General features: G+C 45.1%; 1 protein-coding gene across 1 annotated transcript in view; it reads right to left on the reverse strand.

Moving 5' to 3' along the window:
* Nucleotides 1-19,844, reverse strand: part of CFAP47 (cilia and flagella associated protein 47) — a 467,420-nt gene that overhangs the window by 436,327 nt on the left and 11,249 nt on the right. Inside the window, 1 exon segment of the mRNA XM_059678706.1 lies at nucleotides 8,762-8,877. Coding sequence (XP_059534689.1) covers nucleotides 8,762-8,877 — 116 coding nt within the window.

The following is a 19,844-nucleotide window of genomic DNA, read 5'->3' on the forward strand; positions in this document are numbered from 1 at the left end:
CATAAGATAAAACAAATATCTGTAAATTATATTCATTTCAAACAAATTACCATTATTGACTCAGTTCTCTAGAAAAAGAAAACTGCATGAGTTCAGTTAAGGCTGAGTCAGTGTAATAGTTCCTATATTGTAACCACTTTGATGTAATTTGACAAGAGTTTAAGTAATATTTCAAACGCTTATTCAGGAACAACCCTAAAATCAAAGGAACATTGTTCGGTCTTCTAATTATATTAAAACAGTGGGTACATAAACATTACTGTATCATATATAACTTTAATACCATTAATAATCATGAAATATTTGACTGTTGTATTTTTTAATTGCTAACAACAGGAGCAAGGACATCATCCTAAGAGAAGAGTATCACTGAAGGAAGGAAGTTAAATTTTGTCATCAAATTTTAATTTATTTTCAGATATGACACTGGCTAATGTGTGGCAAATGAGAAGGAGATAAGAGGAGAATTCAGAGAAATAATGTAGATTGGTGTAATTACCAGGCAAGAGAAAATGATGGCCTGTTGTAGAGAAGTGGCAATGGGACAGAGAAAAGTAGAATTACCGACATAATCAGGAAGTGAATAGACAGGATTTAATAAATGACAAAGGGGACAGGAGGTGAAAAAAAGGGGAGATCTCAAGGATGTTACCAAGTTTCTGACTTTCCTAAATACATGGTGGTGACTATGAAAAAGAGAAAAGGACAAGTTTTGGGGAGAAGCAGAGAAGTTTAGTTTTAGACATGTTAAGTTTGAGAAACCTAGAGGAAATACAAAGAATTATATAGACTTCAGTGAAGTAATAGGAATGGAAGTGATTTCCTAGGAAAAGTGTGTTGACTGTGGAGACATGAGGATCCATGTCAAGTCCTAGGAAACACTCACATTTCATGTCCAAAAAAAATGGACATCAGTCCACAAAAGAGAATTGGAGAGGAGGGAGGCAGTAGAAAAAGAATAATTCTAAGATCAAGTGAATATTTATTGAAGACTTAATATAGGTCAGAGAGTGTGGTAAGCATTTTATTAATCACCACCACAGCTGTAAAGGGCAAGCACTATGTGTTTCTCTAATGTTTAAGTGAGGCTGTGGATTTAAGGAATTGTAAATTCCTTGCCTAGGGCCTCCAAATCAGTAAATGTTGCAACCAAGATTTGGACCCTGGAAGACCTCACTCCAGGAACTGAGCTACTATGAGCCATTATTTTATACAGGAGAGTGAGGGGTTCTATAATCAAAAAAAAAAAAAAATTGGCCAACTGTGTCACATGTTGCTAATAAGCCAGTAAAATAAACACATGGACTTATCCACTGATGAGACCTAGGAGAGAACATGGGATGTGAGAATACCCACAGCTGTGGCTGAGATGAAGTATCCTTTGTACAAACTTGTATGCTTTTCTTAATCAGAGTTGCCCTACCTTCTCTGGAAAAGCAGCTTAGGCACTGGGTGGTGAAATATATAGTATTACCCTGCCTTTACTCTTCCAAAATATAGCTTAACAGCAGTTTTATAGGATACTACTTAAAATCAAGAGTTACACAATCCAATCAAAAAATGGGCAAAGGACCTAAATAGACACCTTTCAAAAGAGGACATCCAGAAAGCCAAGAGACATATGAAAACATGCTCAAAGTCACTAATCATCCGAGAGATGCAAATCAAAACAGCAATGAGGTACCATCTCACACCTGTCAGACTGGCTATCATCAACAAATCAACAAACGACAAGTGCTGGAGAGGATGTGGAGAAAAAGGAACACTTGTGCACTGCTGGTGGGAATGCAGACTGGTGCAGCCACTATGGAAGACAGTATGGAGTTTCCTTAAAAAACTGAAAATGGAACTCCCATTTGACCCTGTGATCCCACTTCTAGGAATATATCCCAAGAAACCAGAAACACCAATCAGAAAGGATATATGCACCCCTATGTTCATAGCAGCACAATTCACCATAGCTAAGATCTGGAAACAGCCTAAGTGCCCATCAGTAGATGAATGGCTTAGAAAACTGTGGTACATCTACACGATGGAATACTATGCTGCTGTAAAAAGGAAGGAACTCTTACCATTTGCAACGGCATGGATGGAACTGGAGAGCATTATGCTAAGTGAAATAAGCCAGTCAATAAAGGAAAAATACCACATGATCTCACTCATTCATGGACAATAGAGACCATTATAAACTTTTGAACAATAATAGATACAGAGGCAGAGCTGCCTCAAACAGATTGTCAAACTGCAGCGGGAAGGCCGGGGAGGGTTGGGGGGCAGGAGGTAGGGGGGTAAGAGATCAACTAAAGGACTTGTATGCATGCATATAAGCATAACCAATGGACATAAGACACTGGGTGATAGGGGAGGCTAGGGGACTGTCTAGGGCGGGGGGATAAAATGGATACATATGTAATACCCCTTGTAATACTTTAAGCAATAAAAAAAAAAGAGTTACATACCCAAGGCCATTGTTCTTTGCTATATATGCATTTTTCCCCCTTAAGTGTCATTGGGTCTAGACATACCAAAGAGTACCAGTCTCCACCTATCTCCAAATGACTTAAGTTTTGGAGACTTTCAGAATGCTCATATGTGATGAAATAAATGGGTTACTTTTGAAAGCACCCTTCATTGAAAGCTTAATGGTTGTATAATGAGAGATCACTGAAGCAAATCAATTAAACAAATATTTACTGAATGGGTGTTATATATCCAGCATCATATTTTGCATGAAAAGTATATTGAGATTACATAGCATCAGATTCCAAGAAAAGAAAAATATGCATTGAGAATACGTAGTGATATTTCTCTGGGTATTTAGAGAGGCTCTCAAGGACCACACATGCATTGGGTCCAATTTAGCAAATTTCCTGGTTTACAGATGATGCCAGCATTGCCAGGTAGTGAAGCAGAGAAACGTTGATGATCAGTGAAAGGAGGAGAGTGGGCATTAGAGCAAGAGACAGGTCATATATTTTGTGCCAAATGACCCAAATAAACCTAAAGGATGATGAGTTCTAAGGTAGCTGTTTAAACTCAGAAATGGTGTGTAAAGATCTCACTATGGACTACATCATAAAACTGTAGTAGAAAAAGCCTACTCAAATACCCAGGAATACTGAGGGGAAGAGGTAAATGATTACAATTCAAGGCAAGCTAAAATAACAATGTTTTTTTCAATCTTCAAAGATAATTGAGAAACTATAAAATCTTAAGAGAGAACATGGAGTTCACCAGCTCACAAAGTACTAATAGCAGAGACATCTTAGAAATTGAACCGTGTCTTTTAAAAATGAAAAGTAAATGCTACTTTGCACAGTCAGGAGTGAACTTAGGAAACATTCTTATAAAGGGTGAGAAAACAAAATGTTCAAACACCATTTGGCTAAATCCATGGAGAGATACTTCATAATGGGCTATAAAAATAAAACATCATGAAGTTGTTACATACATAAACTTTGGGGTGTACAGAACCAAAGATAATAACCAAAGTGACACTACCAAATAGAACAAACGAAGCTATACAAATCATGAACCTGCTGAGTGTAGCTTTTTATGTCCTCTTAAGTATACATATAAATTTGTAAACATTTGATCTTTCACTCTAAAATTATAAAATATTTGTCACATAAAATCTTTTTAAATTTATTAAAATCATCTTTGGTTGCTGAATTTATTTTCTGCATAAATGTTTTTCTTCATGAAAATACACTGTTACTCTCATGAATATTTATATATTGTGCTTGTAGGTAATAAGGACTTTATGACACTTTACAGGCACTTGCTGTGAATATAAAACATACTATAAATTTTGGTAATGGTGAAAAAAATAATATTCAACTCCAAATATGAGGGACAAAGTCAACACTAAGAAAATGTGTTTCATTGATAACATTTTGTTTGAAAGTAATAGTAATTCACATTTCACAGTTCTTAATTATAATTTACCAAATGTAGCATTGACTACAAATTTTATGCACACATAAAATATTAATACAATACTAAAAGCTGATGTGGATTACTTTTCCTGAAATGTATGGACCCAGGTCTGAGGCTTAATTTTATTTATTTTATTAATAAACTAGAGGCCTGTTGCATGAAAAGATTCATGCAATAGGCCTTCCCTTCCCCTGGCTGCCAGCACCGGTTTTCCTCCGGCACCTGGAACCCAGGAACTTCGCTCTAGCCGGAGCCGCCTTCAGTCTTCGCTGCTCTGGCTGGAGCTGCCTTCAAGCCTTCACTGCTCTGGCCGGAGCCGCCTTCAAGCCTTTGCTGCTCCAGCCAGAGCCACCTTCAAGCCTTCAATGCTCCGGCCGGGGCCACCTTCAGTCTTCACTCCGCCGCTTTGCACCTACATATGCAAATTAACTGCCATCTTTGCATATCTCACTGATAATTTGCATATCTCACTGATTAGCCAATGGGAGGCGTAGCGAAGGTATGGTCAATTACCACATTTGTCTATCATTAGATAGGATTATCCTATATAATAAAAGGGTAATATGCAAATTGACCCTAACATCAGAACAATTGGGAATGACTGGTCACTATGACACACACTGACCACCAGGGGGCAGATGCTCAATGCAGGAGCTTCCCCTTAGTGGTCAGTGCGCTCTCACAGCGGGAGCTCTGCTTAGCCACAAGCCAGGCTGACAGCTGCCAGTACAGCGGTGGTGGGAGCCTCTCCTGCCTCCTCAGCAGTGCTAAGGATGTCCGACTGCAGCTTAGGCCTGCTCCCCGCTGGCAAGTGGACATCCCCTGAGGGCTCCCAGGCTGCCAGAGGGATGTCTGACTGCCAGCTTAGGCCCGATCCCCCACGGAGCAAGCCTAAGTCAGCAGGTAGACATCCCCCGAGGGGTCCCAGACTGTGAGAGGGCACAGGCTAGGCTGAGGGACGCCCCCCCAAGTGCACAAAATTTTGTGTACCGGGCCTCTAGTTAATTTATATAAAGAGGTAATATGCAAATTAGCCTGGGACACCATAATGGTCACGACTAGTCAGAAGGAGGTTGCTCGAGCAGCAGGCATGGTGGGTGGGGACTTGCAGTGTTGGGGACTTGTGTCACCATCACAATCCATCACCAGAAGGTCTGGGGCTGGGCAGAGGCCTCCGCAGGGCTCTGATGGATCAGTGATGGTGAACAGGGAATCCGGGTGGGTGGCGGGAGGACAGGGCTGGCTGTCAGGCTGTTGGGATCACCAGCTCATCCCCAGCTGTTCGGGGGTTCAGGCCTCCGGGAAAGCGACTTCACCTCCATGCGTATACACCCGGCTGGCCACTGATGGAATGCACTGCCCACTCAGGCCACTCATGCCAGGGCAGGTAGGTTACAGGCACTTCCCACAGCCTCCATCAGTGCCTTAAGCCCCAGCAGCAGCAGCAGCGGCAGTAGCAGTGGCAGCAGCAACCACGACCTACCCACTCCAGTGTGAGCACCCTGAGCGGGCAGCACATTCCATCAGTGGCTGGCCTGGCGCACACACATGCCGGTGAAGTCACAGGCGTCTGCTTTCCCACAGGCCTGAGCCTCCGAGCAGCTGGGGATGAGCTGGTGATCCCAACAGTCTGACAGCCCGGCATGGAGGCTGTGTTGGGCCTGGAGACTGGCGAAGGGCAGAAGATGGCCCTGATTGGGCCAGTCACTATAATGCCCACTGTAGCCAGCACACCACCAGATCAGGGGGTGGAGCCTGCGGTCAACCTGGAGGCTCCTCCCCCCTGCTGGCCTGCCCCTGATCAGACTCTCCCATCCCGATCAAGAGCAGGGCGCACAGAGCCTGGACCCTTCCTTGCAGCCCTGAGTCCGTGGGTTGCGAATTCTGATGGCCCTGCCCAGAGAGTAGAGGTGCCTGAGGGGCAGGGACAGGAACCACAGGCCTCCAGGGAGCACCGCAGAGTTGGCAAGTAGAGGAGAGGGCCTGTGAAGGGGGAGGAGGTGAAGCCAGCGGACATCAGCCCAGAGTCCAGCCCTTCCCCTCCAGAGGCAGCAGGACCTAAACTCAGAACCCCAGCCAGAATCAGAAGAGCCGAGGGAGGCTTCAGGAAGCTCTATGCAAAGCTGTGCATTGAGAACAAGAGACTTTGTGAGGGCCTGACCCAGACCACACTGGCGCAGCTCAAGGTGGAGCTAGAGCACACCACACAGAGGCAGGAGCGCTTTGAAGAAAGGCCGGCCCTCCTAGAGCTGGAGAAATTTGAGCGCAGGGCCCTGGAGCGCAAGGCCGCTGAACTGGAAGAGGAGCTGAAGGGCCTGTCCAACCTCCGAGCTGACAACCAGTGCCTCAGGATGAGAATGCGGCCCTGACCCACGTCATCAGCAAACTGTCCAAGTGACCCAGAGGACTTGCCCCTGCCCCCGCATTTATACAGCTGCTTCTGCCACAAGCACTCCTTCCCTGTGTGAACACAAGTGACAGGGCTGCCGGGGAGTTTCTGAGAAGCCATAACCTCCCCTTGGGACCTCCAGGCTGGGAGGGGAGGACAGAGCCCCCAGGAGCAAAGGAGGCCATCTGAGGCCAGGATGGAGACGGGAGGCTGAGCCAGATAGGGGGACCAGGGCTGCAGGAGGGACCAGGAAGGAACCTAGGACCAGGAAATGCCAGGACCAGTAGGCCACCCATAGGTCCCCACTCATGTGTGCTGCCACCAGTCACCCCTCCAGCCCCTGAGCAGGGATCTGAGGATGTGCCAAGCATCCCACTAGCCTGGGCCAGGTGGGCCTGTACATAGGGTCCGTGTGCAATAGGGACGGATGTCTTCTATTTTTTGCTGCCCCCTCTCCAACGCTGTCCCAGGCAGGGGGAGAAGGTATTTTTCAGACATAACACAGGCACCACAAATAAAAGTCATGAAGTTGCAAAAAAAAGAGCAGGCCAGCCAGCCAATGCCCTTCCCTCCCCCGCCCCTGCCAGCCCTGCCCTTAATCAGCCTGCCCCACCACAATAGGCCCACAGCCCCTTCCCACAGCTACCTGCCCCTGATCACACCCCCCACCCCAATAGGGGGCAGGGCCAGCCAGCCAATCTCCTGCAGCCCCTCTCCCTGCCCAGCCCCCCCCCAGATCAGCCCCCCCTCTCCCCCCCCCATCAGGGGCAGAGCTGGCCGGCCAACCACCCATGGCTCCTCCCCCAAGCCGCTGGCCCTGATCAGCACCCCCCACCTCATTTGGGGGCATGGCCAGCCAGCCCATTAACCACAGCCCCTCCCCATGGCTGGCCCCACCCCCAGTCAGCCCCCAATACCAATCAGGCTGGCAGGGGGACAGTTGGGGGCAATCAGGCCGGCGGGGGGGGGCAGTTGGGGGTGATCACACTGGCAGGGGGGGCAGTTGGGGGCGATCAGGCTGGCAGACAGAGTGGTTGGGGGCGATCAGGCAGGCAGGCAGGTGAGCAGTTAGGAGCCAGCAGTCCCGAACTGCGAGAGGGATGTCCAACTGCCGGTGCGGGGTTGGGCCTAAACTGGCAGTCTGACATCCACCGATGGGCCCCAGATTGGAGAGGGTGCAGGCTGGGCTGAGGGACCCCCACCCCCCTGCATGAATTTCATGCACTGGGCCTCTAGTTATAAAATAAAATTCTCTCAATCACATATCATTGCTCTAAAATATAACCAGAGAATCTAAAGGACCATACAGCCTGCAATCACTTGCCATGAAAGACTCTATTCTTAACATCAGAATCAGACCACAAATGAGCCTAATATTCTATAATCACACAGGCACCAGACATTCAATCACAAAAACCAAAAGTGTGGAAAGCAAGATGAGTATTATTATTCAATGAGGCTCAATTAGCAGTTTTGTCAATACCCGAGGGCAAAAAAATCAGTAAAGTCACAGATTGCCTTTGTCTTAATAATTCCCACTGCTCAATCAAGTGGCCCCAGAGAACATCATCACCTACTGTAAGACAGGTTTGGATTTAAGAGCATGTTTATGTACCTAACAAGCAGTCTCAGAGAGAAATGTCTTTCATGTGTGGAGCTAGTCCTCATTTCAGCTGGGCAGAAATGACAGCCTTGCTGCCCCAGGTCCTGACCATCCAATGAGAATGAAGGGATAAGTGATTTTATGCCTAATGCATACCGTCAATGAAGCGTGTGCATGAGCACATATACACACGCCTTTATGTAAACTCTTAGGTCACAGCAAGAATCTCTAGAAATAATCCTGTCTGGAGAAGAGAGAAGCATTATTCTTTCAACAAAAAGTTAATAAGAACCTTCTAGGGGCCATCATGTGAATTGAAAGTTAAATATAATAGAGAAAAAAGCAAATATTTATTGATTGCCTATGAAAAGTACCATATTACAACCTTAAGTACATACATAATTAACCACAGTACATTTTACTAGCCACAGTTTATAAATAACGAAGTTCAAGGTCAATGTCTTTAAAGATACTTGTATCAGATCATACAGCTAGCAAGTCACTATGTCCTGACTCTCAATGATTCAAAGGACTATATCAATTTCATGACACCATCCTGCCATCTATCGTCAGGTACCGCCAGTCATGTGGGAGTCAGGTTCTGTTAATCAGAAACATAAGTAGGCAGATGCATCTTTCCTGAATAATTGCCTATCAGTCTTTTACAGCTATCCTATTTAAGGACCTTCTGTTTTGAGCTTTCAAAAAATAGACATTGAGGGAGGTAGGTGAATCAGAGAATCCATTAATTATATAAGGTATATATTTTTTAAGTAGTACCAACTTTCTTCGAAAAGTGTAAGTTCATTTATATGACAGAAAGTATTTACCTGGAGCCTTGCCACGGTTAATTATTTTAACCTCTTTACTATACACTTTACTATTGGCAACCAAAGTGCCAAAATCAACATCTGGCTTCATTTCCAATTGACAGGCTGGAATCAACCTAGGAGAGGAAAGAGACCAGATAACGAATTTTAACAATTAATACTTTGTGGTTAAATCTACAGGGATACATATAAAGACACTCATGTCTTAACTTCTTAAAAGACCTTTCAGTTTCTTTCCAGGTCTACTGGTGGCACATTTTTCAGTAAAAGGAATTGTTAAAGACATGAAAATAAGATGAGACACATTTTTTAAAAAGAAATCAGACTTTATGCATCTAAGTATGTAGTAAACCCTCCCAAGTACTCACCTTGAGAAGCTACTCACATGTTTTAATATATTTTTTGCTTTTTTGGAACTCTGCTTTGGAATCTCCACCTAAGCCTATAAAATGCATTCTCTTGACCCTCCTCAAAAAGAGTGGAATGGACCTTAACAAAGTAAAATAGTTTGGGTGATGCCAAATCTGATTAAATAATAGAAGGTGTGATGATATATCATTTGAGGACGAAAACAAGGTCTAAGTAGAAAAAAGATTCAATTTATTTTTTCGTGTGCACTTGATTTAAAGGGTGCAAAGTAGCATATCTGTAGTATACATGTTCTAAAAATCCATTTAATCCTAACACATGTTTCATACATATATTTTATATTTGGATAATAATTTATAGTTTATAAAGCATTGTTAATTATATTACCCTGTTTCATACTAAAAAATTTCTGAAAGGTTAGTAAATATTATATGGCTCCTATGTTACAGATAAAAAACCAAAGACTTAAAAAGCCTAAATAATTTATCTAAGGAATTATGAGGATACTAGAGGCCTGGTGCATGAAATTTGTGCACTCAGGGGGTCCCTCAGCTCGCTCTGCACCCTCTCGCAGTCCGGGAGCCCTCGGGGGATGTCTGACTGATGGCTTAGGCCCGTAAGCCAGCCATCGGACATCCTTAGCGCTGCCACGGAGGTGGGAGAGGCTCTCTCCACTGCTGCTGCGCTCACCAACTGTGAGCCTGGCTTCTGGCTGAGCAGTGCTCCCCCTGTGGGAGTGCAATGCCCACCAGGGGGCAGCTCCTCTGTTGAGCGTCTGCCCCCTGGTGGTCAGTGCACATCATAGCAACCGGTCATTCCACTGTTTGGTCAATTTGCATATTAGCCTTTTATTATATAGGAAGGAGGATAATGTTGGTGAATTTAGCCTTGAATACATTTTGCTAGGCTTTAAGTACAAACCTACCAATGCTAACAGCACCAATAAGTATAGTAATAACTGACCTTTAGAGACATGAATTAAGTAATTTGTTTCATATACAATACAAACTCAAAATACATATATACACACAAAATACATAAATAAGAATACCTGAACAAAACATTCACATATACTGCCTTATGTACTGGTGCTCTAGTCCTTCTTGATGTGATGTGTTTATTTGTCTGTATATTATTGGATAAGTACAGACATTCCAGAGATCAGCCAAAACTGATCTATGTATGCTACATCTTCTAAATAACATCAATGTTCTTCTCATAAAGAAATTATGATTTTGTGACAGGAAAATAAAACATAAATGGCTTACTGTACATAATTGCATTAACAAAAAGGTTAACTTATTACATAAACAATATTAAGATGTGAAGCCAAACATTTTTTCAAACTTTCTCTAGTTGGATGAAAGAAATTGTCTTCAGAATATTTTCTTGCCTGGTCAGCATGGCTCAGTGGTTGAGCATCAACCTACGAACTAGGAGGTCATGGTTCAATTCCCAGTCAGGGCACATGCCTGGGTTGTGGGCTCAATCCCCAGTGGGGGGCATGCAGAAGGCAGCCAATCAATGAGACTCTCTCATCATTGATGTTTCTATCTCTCTCCCTCTCCCTTCCTCTCTGAAATCAATAAAAATATATATATTTTTAAAAAGTATATTTTCTTAAGAATTCTCTCTCTCTCTCTCTCCCTCTCTTTCTCCCACACACACACACACACACGAAGTTTATCTTAGTAGTAAGGGCTTGGTAATACAGTAACGTATAACAGTTTCTCTGGTTTTCTATTGGTTTCTTTTCCATCTGATTAAGAATAGTATTTCCAATAACACTGAACCTTTTATGTTAACAGAGAGTACTGGTTACAAAGGGCTGGGAGGTAGAGGAATTGGTAAGATATTAGTCAAAGGAACATAACTGCAGTTAGATGATGATTAAGTTCTGGGTATATAATTCATAGCTTTATGATTATAGTTAACTACTGGCCCAGTGCACGAAATTCGTGCACATTAAAAGGGAATTAATTAGAGGACTATTTTAATATTGCTATTTGCCCTTTCTCTATAATATAAGTACCAGAGATGAAAGAAAATTAGTAAAATGTATATGAAAATCTCCCTCCTGTCAAGAGTCTGGGGCACGCCGCAGGACCCAGAGTCAAGTCCCCGCTCACCTGTGCATGCCTCAAAATCTCAGGAGACCCAGACCCAGCTGGTCCCACCCCTGTCAAGTCCCACAGGGCTGGGGGCGCAGCCTCAGGTCCCCCGTCAAGCCTCACAGGGCAGGGGGCACAGCTTCAGGTCCCCCATCAAGCCATGCCAGGTGGGGGGGGGCACAGCCTCAGGTCCCCCGGCCCAGTGCCAGGGCAGGGTTGCGGCCTCAGGTGCACTCGCCCAGCCTCAGGTCCCCCAGCCCTGGCGTGAGGGTATGAGGACCATTTGCATATTAGCTCTTTATTATATAGGATAATGTTTTATATACATGAAAGTTACTAAGAGACTAGATCTTAAATGCTCTCATCACAAATGAAATAATTCTGTGATGTGATAGACGTGTTAGCTAATGCCACAGTGGTAATCACATTGCAACATATAAATGTATTGAATTAACACAATGCATTCTATAAACTTATAGAATGTTATATATCAATAATATTTCAATTTTAAAAAGGAAAAATATTAATTTAAAGGTATCAAACTTTATTTATGTAGTTAAAATAAATTTAGATTAATATAATTCATAAAAATTTTAACATGTTTTTATGATTACAGTAAATCTATTTCTATACATATTTATATACATACTGCATACACATGTTCATATGTACATATACATATATACATGTGTAAATTGCATACAAATTTATACACACAGTTAATTGCTGGTGATCAGTATAAAACTGCTAAGCATAAAAATGTAATATATTAAGCCCTGACTGGTATGGCTCCGTTGGTTGGAATGTCATCTCATGCACCAAAAGGTTGCAGGTTCAATTCCCAATCAGGGCACATAGGAGAGGCAACCAATCAATGTTTCTCTCTCTCCTTTTCCCTTCTCTCTCTAAAAATAAAATAATGTAAAACATTATGAAAGGATGCAATTGGGAGAAATGGAATGGAAATACAAATTTGAAGAGAAAACATGCGGTAAAATTTTCAACAATTTACAAATTACTGCTGTTTCCAATTTTACTGGACACATCTGAAAGAGGCATGTAACTATTTTATAGAACATTTTTTATATACTTACATCTTTGCAAGTATTGAAACTCATAATGAAAAACCTTTGAAAAGTTTAAATATGCAAGAGGGACATAGTTTTTAGAAATACATGAAAAAAAAGGGTTCAAAGTTACTGATTATATCATTTCTCTACTGGAGCACTTTGGAAACACCAGATAATACAAACATCTGATTTTCAGACCAGAACATTTTTCCATGTTCCTCCCCACTAAGTAGGACTATAAACGCTAGAAATGGTGCAAAAGGCAAGCACAGGAGAATAGTGAAAGTTGGTGAGAAGGTAGAACTGGTTGGTTTGGGACTGAGGATTGGAGGAAAAACACAAAAATCCAAGTTAAAGCTCTGATATTGAAATGGTGAAAATTAAAAAGCACTGACAGCAACAAATGCCAGTGAAGATGCAGAAAAGTAGGTTACTCATATATTCCTCACTGAAATGTAAAATGATACAGCCATTCTGAAAAACAATTTGGAACTTATTTTTTAAACTAAACATGCAACTACCAAATGACCTATCATATGAAAATGAAAATTTATTTTCACACAAAACTTGTACATGAATGTTCATAGCAGTTTTATTTGTAATAGCCAAAAATTGGAATTAGCCCTGACACATTTCAACAGGTCAATGGTTAATCAGTGGTATACTAATACCATGCATTAGTATTCAAGAATAAAAAGGAAAACCAAGATGGCAGTGAAGGTAAATGCCAGTACTTACCAGTTCCTACAAACACATCAAAATTACAAGTACTAAATTACAGAACAACCACCATTCATAACTACCTGAAAGCTGACTGAATGGAAGTCCGACAACTAGAGAAAGAAGAAAGCACATGGAGACTGGTAGGAAGGGCAGAATCGTGGAATGGGCTGGTCTGACATCAATGTGTGGTGTTTTTCTTTAATTGGGAGGACTATCTCAGCTGTGAAGGCCTCCTGTGAGGAGCAAGGGGTCAAAGCCCCACACCAAACGCCCAGCCCAGGCTTCCAGAGCTTGGGAGAGAAATCTCCATAACTTCAAGCTGTAAAAACCAGCAGGGATTACAGCTGAGTGATAAGGATGCTGCTGAAGAACCAGGCAGTTCCCCTTAAAGGGCCAGTGCACAAACTTACACAGAATTACTCCTCCTGAGATCCAGTGCTAGGGTAGCAATTTGGAGGTATCCAGAGACTTACAGGTAGGAACTGAATTGTCTGGAATCAGAGCAAGAACTTGGGAGTGACATTCTTCTAGACAGGCATGTTAGCAGAGGTCACTATTCCTATGCTGTGACCTCCCCCACCACAGAGCTGACTGGCAACCATACCTCAGTTTCAATCAGCCTGACTCACACTGTTCACTCCATCCTGGAGATTCCCTAAGACCCCCCACCCCATTCAATTTGCAACCCCACTCAAACTATTTGCAGCGACTTTTCCATATGAACAGTCTATCCTGGCTCAGGCTTCAGACTTTCCTAAAATCTCTCAAACAAACAACAGCTCCTGTCACTGTGCCCCATAACTCTTAATAAGAGGCCCAAGCCCAGGCATTAGCAGCAGTCTGCCTTGCTTCACAGCTTGGCCTAGCCCAGTGGTCGGCAAACTGCAGCTCGCAAGTCACATGCAGCTCTTTGGCCCCTTAAGTGTGGCTCTTCCACAAAATACCACGTGTGGGCACACACGTACAGTGCAATTGAAACTTCGTGGCCCATGTGCAGTAGTCGGTTTTCAGCCTGGGCGAGTCTATTTTTAAGAAGTACTGTTGATATTTGGCTCTGTTGACTAATGAGTTCGCCAACCACTGGCCTAGCCAGAGCATTTCCAAGCCCGACACAAGTAGCAGCCATCAGCAGATCTCTCTGTAGCTCCTGTTGGGCAGTTGCTGACTTTGTACCTCTCGGGAGGCCCCAGAGCTGGTGCACCCAGTGGACAGCTTCAGACCATACCAGATTACAACTCTATATATCCATGAGCGACACACTCAAAGGGCAGACGCAGTGAGCACCAAAGCCACACTGAAGCAAGTCCTACTCATAGAGGTGTCTCCTTCACAGCAGCTCTTCCAATGTAACCACAGCTGGTCCTCACAGCCCATTGGCCTGAAGGTCAATTCCTCCCAGTGACACCAACAGTAATCAAGGCTCAACTACAACAAGACTGTGCACACAGCCCACATAGGGGCATACATATAATGCCTAGCTCAGGTGACTGGGGAAGCTGAGCCATTGGGCCCTAAAGGACACCTATTATACAAGGGCACTCTACCAATTCCAGAAGACTTAGCAGCTCAAAGTGCTATGAATACATAAAACAAACAAAGGGAAGCAGCCAAAATGTGGACACAAAGAAACATGTCACAAATAAAAGAACAGAAGAAAACTCCAGAAGAAAAACTAAGTGAAATGAAAGCAAACAAACTACAGTGGGGCCTTGACTTACGAGTTTCCCAACTAACGAGTTTTTTGAGATACCAGCTGTCTCTCAGCCGATTTTTTGCATTGAGTTGATAGAGTAATTTGAGTTAACAAGCTCCTTAATGAGCTCGGTCTCAGAACAAATTAAACTCGTAAGTCAAGGCCCCACTGTACAGACACAGAGTTCAAAACTATTGTTGAACTGGTAGGAGACTGGCTCCGGAGACTCTTCATGGAGACACACTTCAGGGACTCACTCAAAGGAGCAGGCCCCAGGTTATTTTAAGATACATGCTTTCATTATTGCTGGTGTCCCTCAGCCTTGCCCTACCTCATCAAAATGCTTGCTAAAGATACAAATACCTAGAACCAAGATGGCGACGTAGGGAGTAGACCTATGCGTGCTGCCTCCCACAACATCATTGAAACTACCAACTATAAGACAAACAGCCACCATTCAGAACCATGGGGAAGTTGGCCCAGTGGAAGTTCTACAACTAGAAGGAAAGAAAGAAGCGCAGTGAGACTGAGTAGGAGCTACAGAGGCGCCAAAAACAGAGGTACACAGTCACGCGCCAGGCGGGCTGCAACTGGATGCACGGTTTTTTTAAATCGGAAGGGGTTACGAACTCTCGAATCCTCTGGGCTTGCTAGGGGCGGGTCTCTGAGTCCCCAGACCCCACGGGGAGAGGCAGCACGGCCTTACAGCAGTCGGAAAGCGAGAGAGGCTCTGGCGCACAGCTGCTCACCGGCACTGGGGGATGCCAAGTCCCGGAGTCCCGGAGAGGTGAGGCGCTGCGGAGACGCCGCCATTGCTATTTGCTCCGCCCTGGCGACTCCCTGAGACCCAGCCCTAATCAATTTACATCCCCATCCAAGCTGTGCCAGGGGCACAAAAAGACCCAACTGCGCTTTTGCAGCCTAACCCAACAAATTGCAGACTTCAACTCCTCGCACCCATGGGAGACACACTCAAGAAGCAGACCCAGGAGAACCAAGATGGCAGCGTAAGGTACAGACCTGTGCGTGCTGCCTCCCACAACAACATCGAAACTACCAACTATAGGACAAACAGCTATCATACGGAACCATGGGAAAGCTGGCCCAGTGGAAGCTCTACAACTGGAAGGAAAGAAAGAAGAGCATTGAGACTGAGTAGGATGTGCAGAGGCACCAAGTACAGGGCCCAACCCAGCAGGCTGCAGATTTCAACTCCTCGCATAGAAAGAAGAGCATTGAGACTGAGTAGGATGTGCAGAGGCACCAAGTACAGAGCCCAACTCAGCAGGCTTCAGATTTCGGCTCCTCGCATCCAGGAAGGGGGGCGGAGTCGGGTTTGGGGGAGGCCGGGGCCAGGCCCGGCTGGGCCGGCTATGTGGAACCGCCGTACCAGCAGGTGCACAAGCACGTCCACCAGTTCCAGTCTTGCGTGGGATGCTGGGGGATGGCAGACGGGCAGTCTGTGCACTTGGTGGAGGGTGAAGTCCAAGCAGGCGTGCCGGATGTTCAGCCACCAGGAATGCCTGGAGATTTTGTCTGGTGGGGAGCTGCCCGGCAGGGGACAGTGTGCCAAACTTCATGTTGCCCCGGTGAGGCCGGGATGGCCCCGGTGAGGTCGGGACGGCCCCGGTGAGGTTGACACAGCCCCGTGAGGTCGGGACAGCCTCAGCGAGGTCGGGACGGCCCCGGTGAGGTCGAGATGGCCCCAGTGAGGCCAAAACAGCACCAGTGAGGTCGGGATGGCCCCGGTGAGGTTGAAACAACCCTGGTGAGTTCGGGACAGCCCCGGTGAGGTTGAAACAGCCCCGGTGAGGTTGGGAAGGCCCTGGTGAGGTTGAAACGGCCCCGGTGAGGTTGGGAAGGCCCTGGTGAGGTTGAAACGGCCCCGGTGAGGTTGGGACAGCCCCGGTGAGGTTGAAACAGCCCCGGTGAGGTTGGGACGGCCCTGGTGAAGTTGAAACGGCCCTGGTGAGGTCGAGACAGCCCAGGTGAGGCTGAAATGGCCCCAATGAGGTCGGGACGGCCTTGGTGAGGTTGAAACGGCCCCAGTGAGGTCGGGATGGCCCCAGTGAGGTCGGGACGGCCCCAGTGAGGTTGAAACGGCCCCGGTGAGGTTGGGACAGCCCTGGTGAGGTGAAGATGGCCCCGGTGAGGTGGGGACGGCCCCGGTGAGGCTGGGATGGCTCCGGTGAGGTCGGGATGGCCCCGGTGAGGTTGGGACAGCCCTGGTGAGGCCAAAACAACCCTGGTGAGGTCAAGACAGCCCCGGTGAGGTTGAAACAGCCCCGGTGAGGCCGAGATGGCCCTGGTGAGGCTGGGATGACCCCAGTTAGGTTTAAACAGCCCCGGCAAGGTCGAGACAGCCCCGGTGAGGTTGGGACAGCCCCAGTGAGGTCAGGACGGCCCCAGTGAGGTCGGGACAGCCCCGGTGAGGTTGAAACGGCCCGGGTGATATAGGGATAGCCTCAGTGAGATAGGGATGGCCCCAGTGAGGTCGGGATGGCCCCAGTGAGGTCGGGACGGCCCTGGTGAGGACAAAACGGCCCCGGTGAGGTATGGACAGCTCCAGTGAGGTTAGGACCGCCCTGGTGAGGTTGAAACAGATAATGGGAACCAGTATAGACTGATTAACTCGGGTAGATGCAGAGGCAGAGCAGCATTGAACAGACTGTCAAACTACAGTGGGAAGCCTGGGGAGGGTTTGGGGGGGGGGGGTTAAGAGATCAACCGAAGGACTTATATGCATGTATATAAGAATAACCAGCCAAAACTGGTTTGGCTCAGTGGATAGAGCATCGGCCTGCAGACTGAAAGGTCCCAGGTTCGATTCCGGTCAAGGGCATGTACCTGGGTTGCGGGCACATCCCCAGTAGGAGATGTGCAGGAGGCGGCTGATCGATGTTTCTCTCCCATCGATGTTTCTAAGTCTCTATCTCTCTCCCTTCCTCTCTGTAAAAAAATCAATAAAATATATTTAAAAAAAAAAAAAGAATAACCAATGGACACAAGACACTAGGGGGTAGGGGAGGCCGGGGGAATGTCAAGGGGGGGGGGGGAGGAGACATATGTAATACTCTTTGTAATACTTCAAGAAATAAAAATTATTTATATATAAAAAAAGATACAGATACCAGGATCCACACACACAAAAAATTATTGTTATAAGAATGCTCATGGATTTTAATGAGAACTTCAAGGGACTTTTTTTTTTTTATTGCTTAAAGTATTACAAAGGGTATTACATATGTCAAGGGACTTAATGAGACTTTCAAGGATCTCAGTGATAATTTCGAAGACATGAAAAAGGACAAGTCAGAAATTAAGCATACACTAAAATAAATAATAATTTACAGGGATTTGACATTAGAGTAGAAGATTCTGAGAATCAAATAAACAATTTGGAAGAAAAGAAAGCAAAAAACACCCAATCAGAAGAAAAAAGAAGACAAATACTAGTATATGAAGATAATATAAGGAAACTGGGACAAATTCAAGCATACCAACATTCAAATTACGGAGGTGCCAGAAAGAGGAGACAGGACATTGAAAACATATTTTAAGAAATAATAACAGAAAACTTCCCCTCCCTGGTGAAAGAAACAGACTTAAAAGTCCAGGAAGTGCAGAGAGTCCCAAACAAGAGGAACCAAAGGAGACCCACACCAAGACACATCATAATGAAAATGCCATGGGTTAAAGACAAAGGGAGAATCCTAAAAGCAGTAAGGGTAGGGCAGTTAGTTACCTACAAGGGAGCACCCATACAACTGTCAGCTGATTTCTCAACAGAAATTTTGTAGGCCAGAAAGGAGTGGCAAAAAATGTTCAAAGTGATGAATAGCAAGGACCTACAACCAAGAGTACTCTACCCAGCACAGCTATCATTTAGATTTGAAGGTCAGATAAAGAGCTTTCCAGACAAGAGAAAGCTATAGAGGCTCATCACCACCAAACCAGTATTATCTGAAATGTTAAAGGGAATTCTTTAGAAGAGGAAGAGGAAGAGGGAAGAGAAGAAGAAGAAGAGATAAAAAATATTAACAAAATGGCAATAAACACATATATCTCAACAATTGAATCTAAAAATCAAAACATATGAACAAGGAATCTAATGAAAAATATGAACTGATTAATAAAATAGAACCAGAGGTATGGAAACATGAAACAGACTAATGAACCTCAGAGGGAAGAGTGGAAGGGGTGTGGGAAGATATTAACCAAATAACTTATCCTATCTAATAAAGAGGGAATATGCTAATTGACCCTTAGGCCATCGCAAAGATGGCAGTGCCCACAGCCAATAAGGAGGGAATATGCTAATTGACTGCCCCACCCTCAAAGATGGAGGCACCCACAGCCACAAGATGGCCGACAGGTGAGGGCAGTTGTGGGCAATCAGGCCAGCAGGGGAGGACAGTTAGGGGTGACCAGGCCGGCAGAGGGGCAACCAGGCCGGCAGGGGAACAGTTAGGCGTTGAGCAGGCTGGCAGGGGAGTGGTTAGGGGGTGATCAGGCTGGCAGGCAGAAGTGGTTAGGGGCAATCAGGCAGGCAGGCAGGCAGGCAAGCGGTTGGGAGCCAGCAGTCCTGGATTGTGAAAAGGATGTCCAACTGCCAGTTTAGGCCCAATCCCACATGGATCAGGCCTAAACTGGCAGTCAGACATCCCCCATGGGGTCGCAGATTGGAGAGGGTGCAGGCTGGGCTGAGGGACACCCCCCCCCCCAATGCACGAATTTCATACCCCGGGCCTCTAGTATGTATATATGTATATATTCATCACCTATGGACACAGACCAAAGGTGAAGGCCTGGGGCAGGGCAGTAACCAGGTGAGGGGATCAATGGAAAGTAAAAAGGGGGATATCTGTAATACTCTCAACAATAAAGAGTTTTAAAAAGAATAAACAGAGGCAAGCTATTGATATATTCAACAACTTGGTTATATCTCCTGGGAATTTTGCTGTGAAAAAAAGTCAATCCAAAAAAGTTATACAACATATTTGAGACGAAAAAAATTTTAGAAATGGAAGACAGATTAGACAATTCCAGTTGAGGGATGGTGCTTGTGAGTTAGAGGGGGTTGGTTGTGATTATAAAAAGTAACAGGAGGAGGCCCT

Source organism: Myotis daubentonii, chromosome X (genome assembly GCF_963259705.1).
Source record: "Myotis daubentonii chromosome X, mMyoDau2.1, whole genome shotgun sequence".
In the NCBI taxonomy this organism is placed as follows: Eukaryota; Metazoa; Chordata; class Mammalia; order Chiroptera; family Vespertilionidae; genus Myotis; species Myotis daubentonii.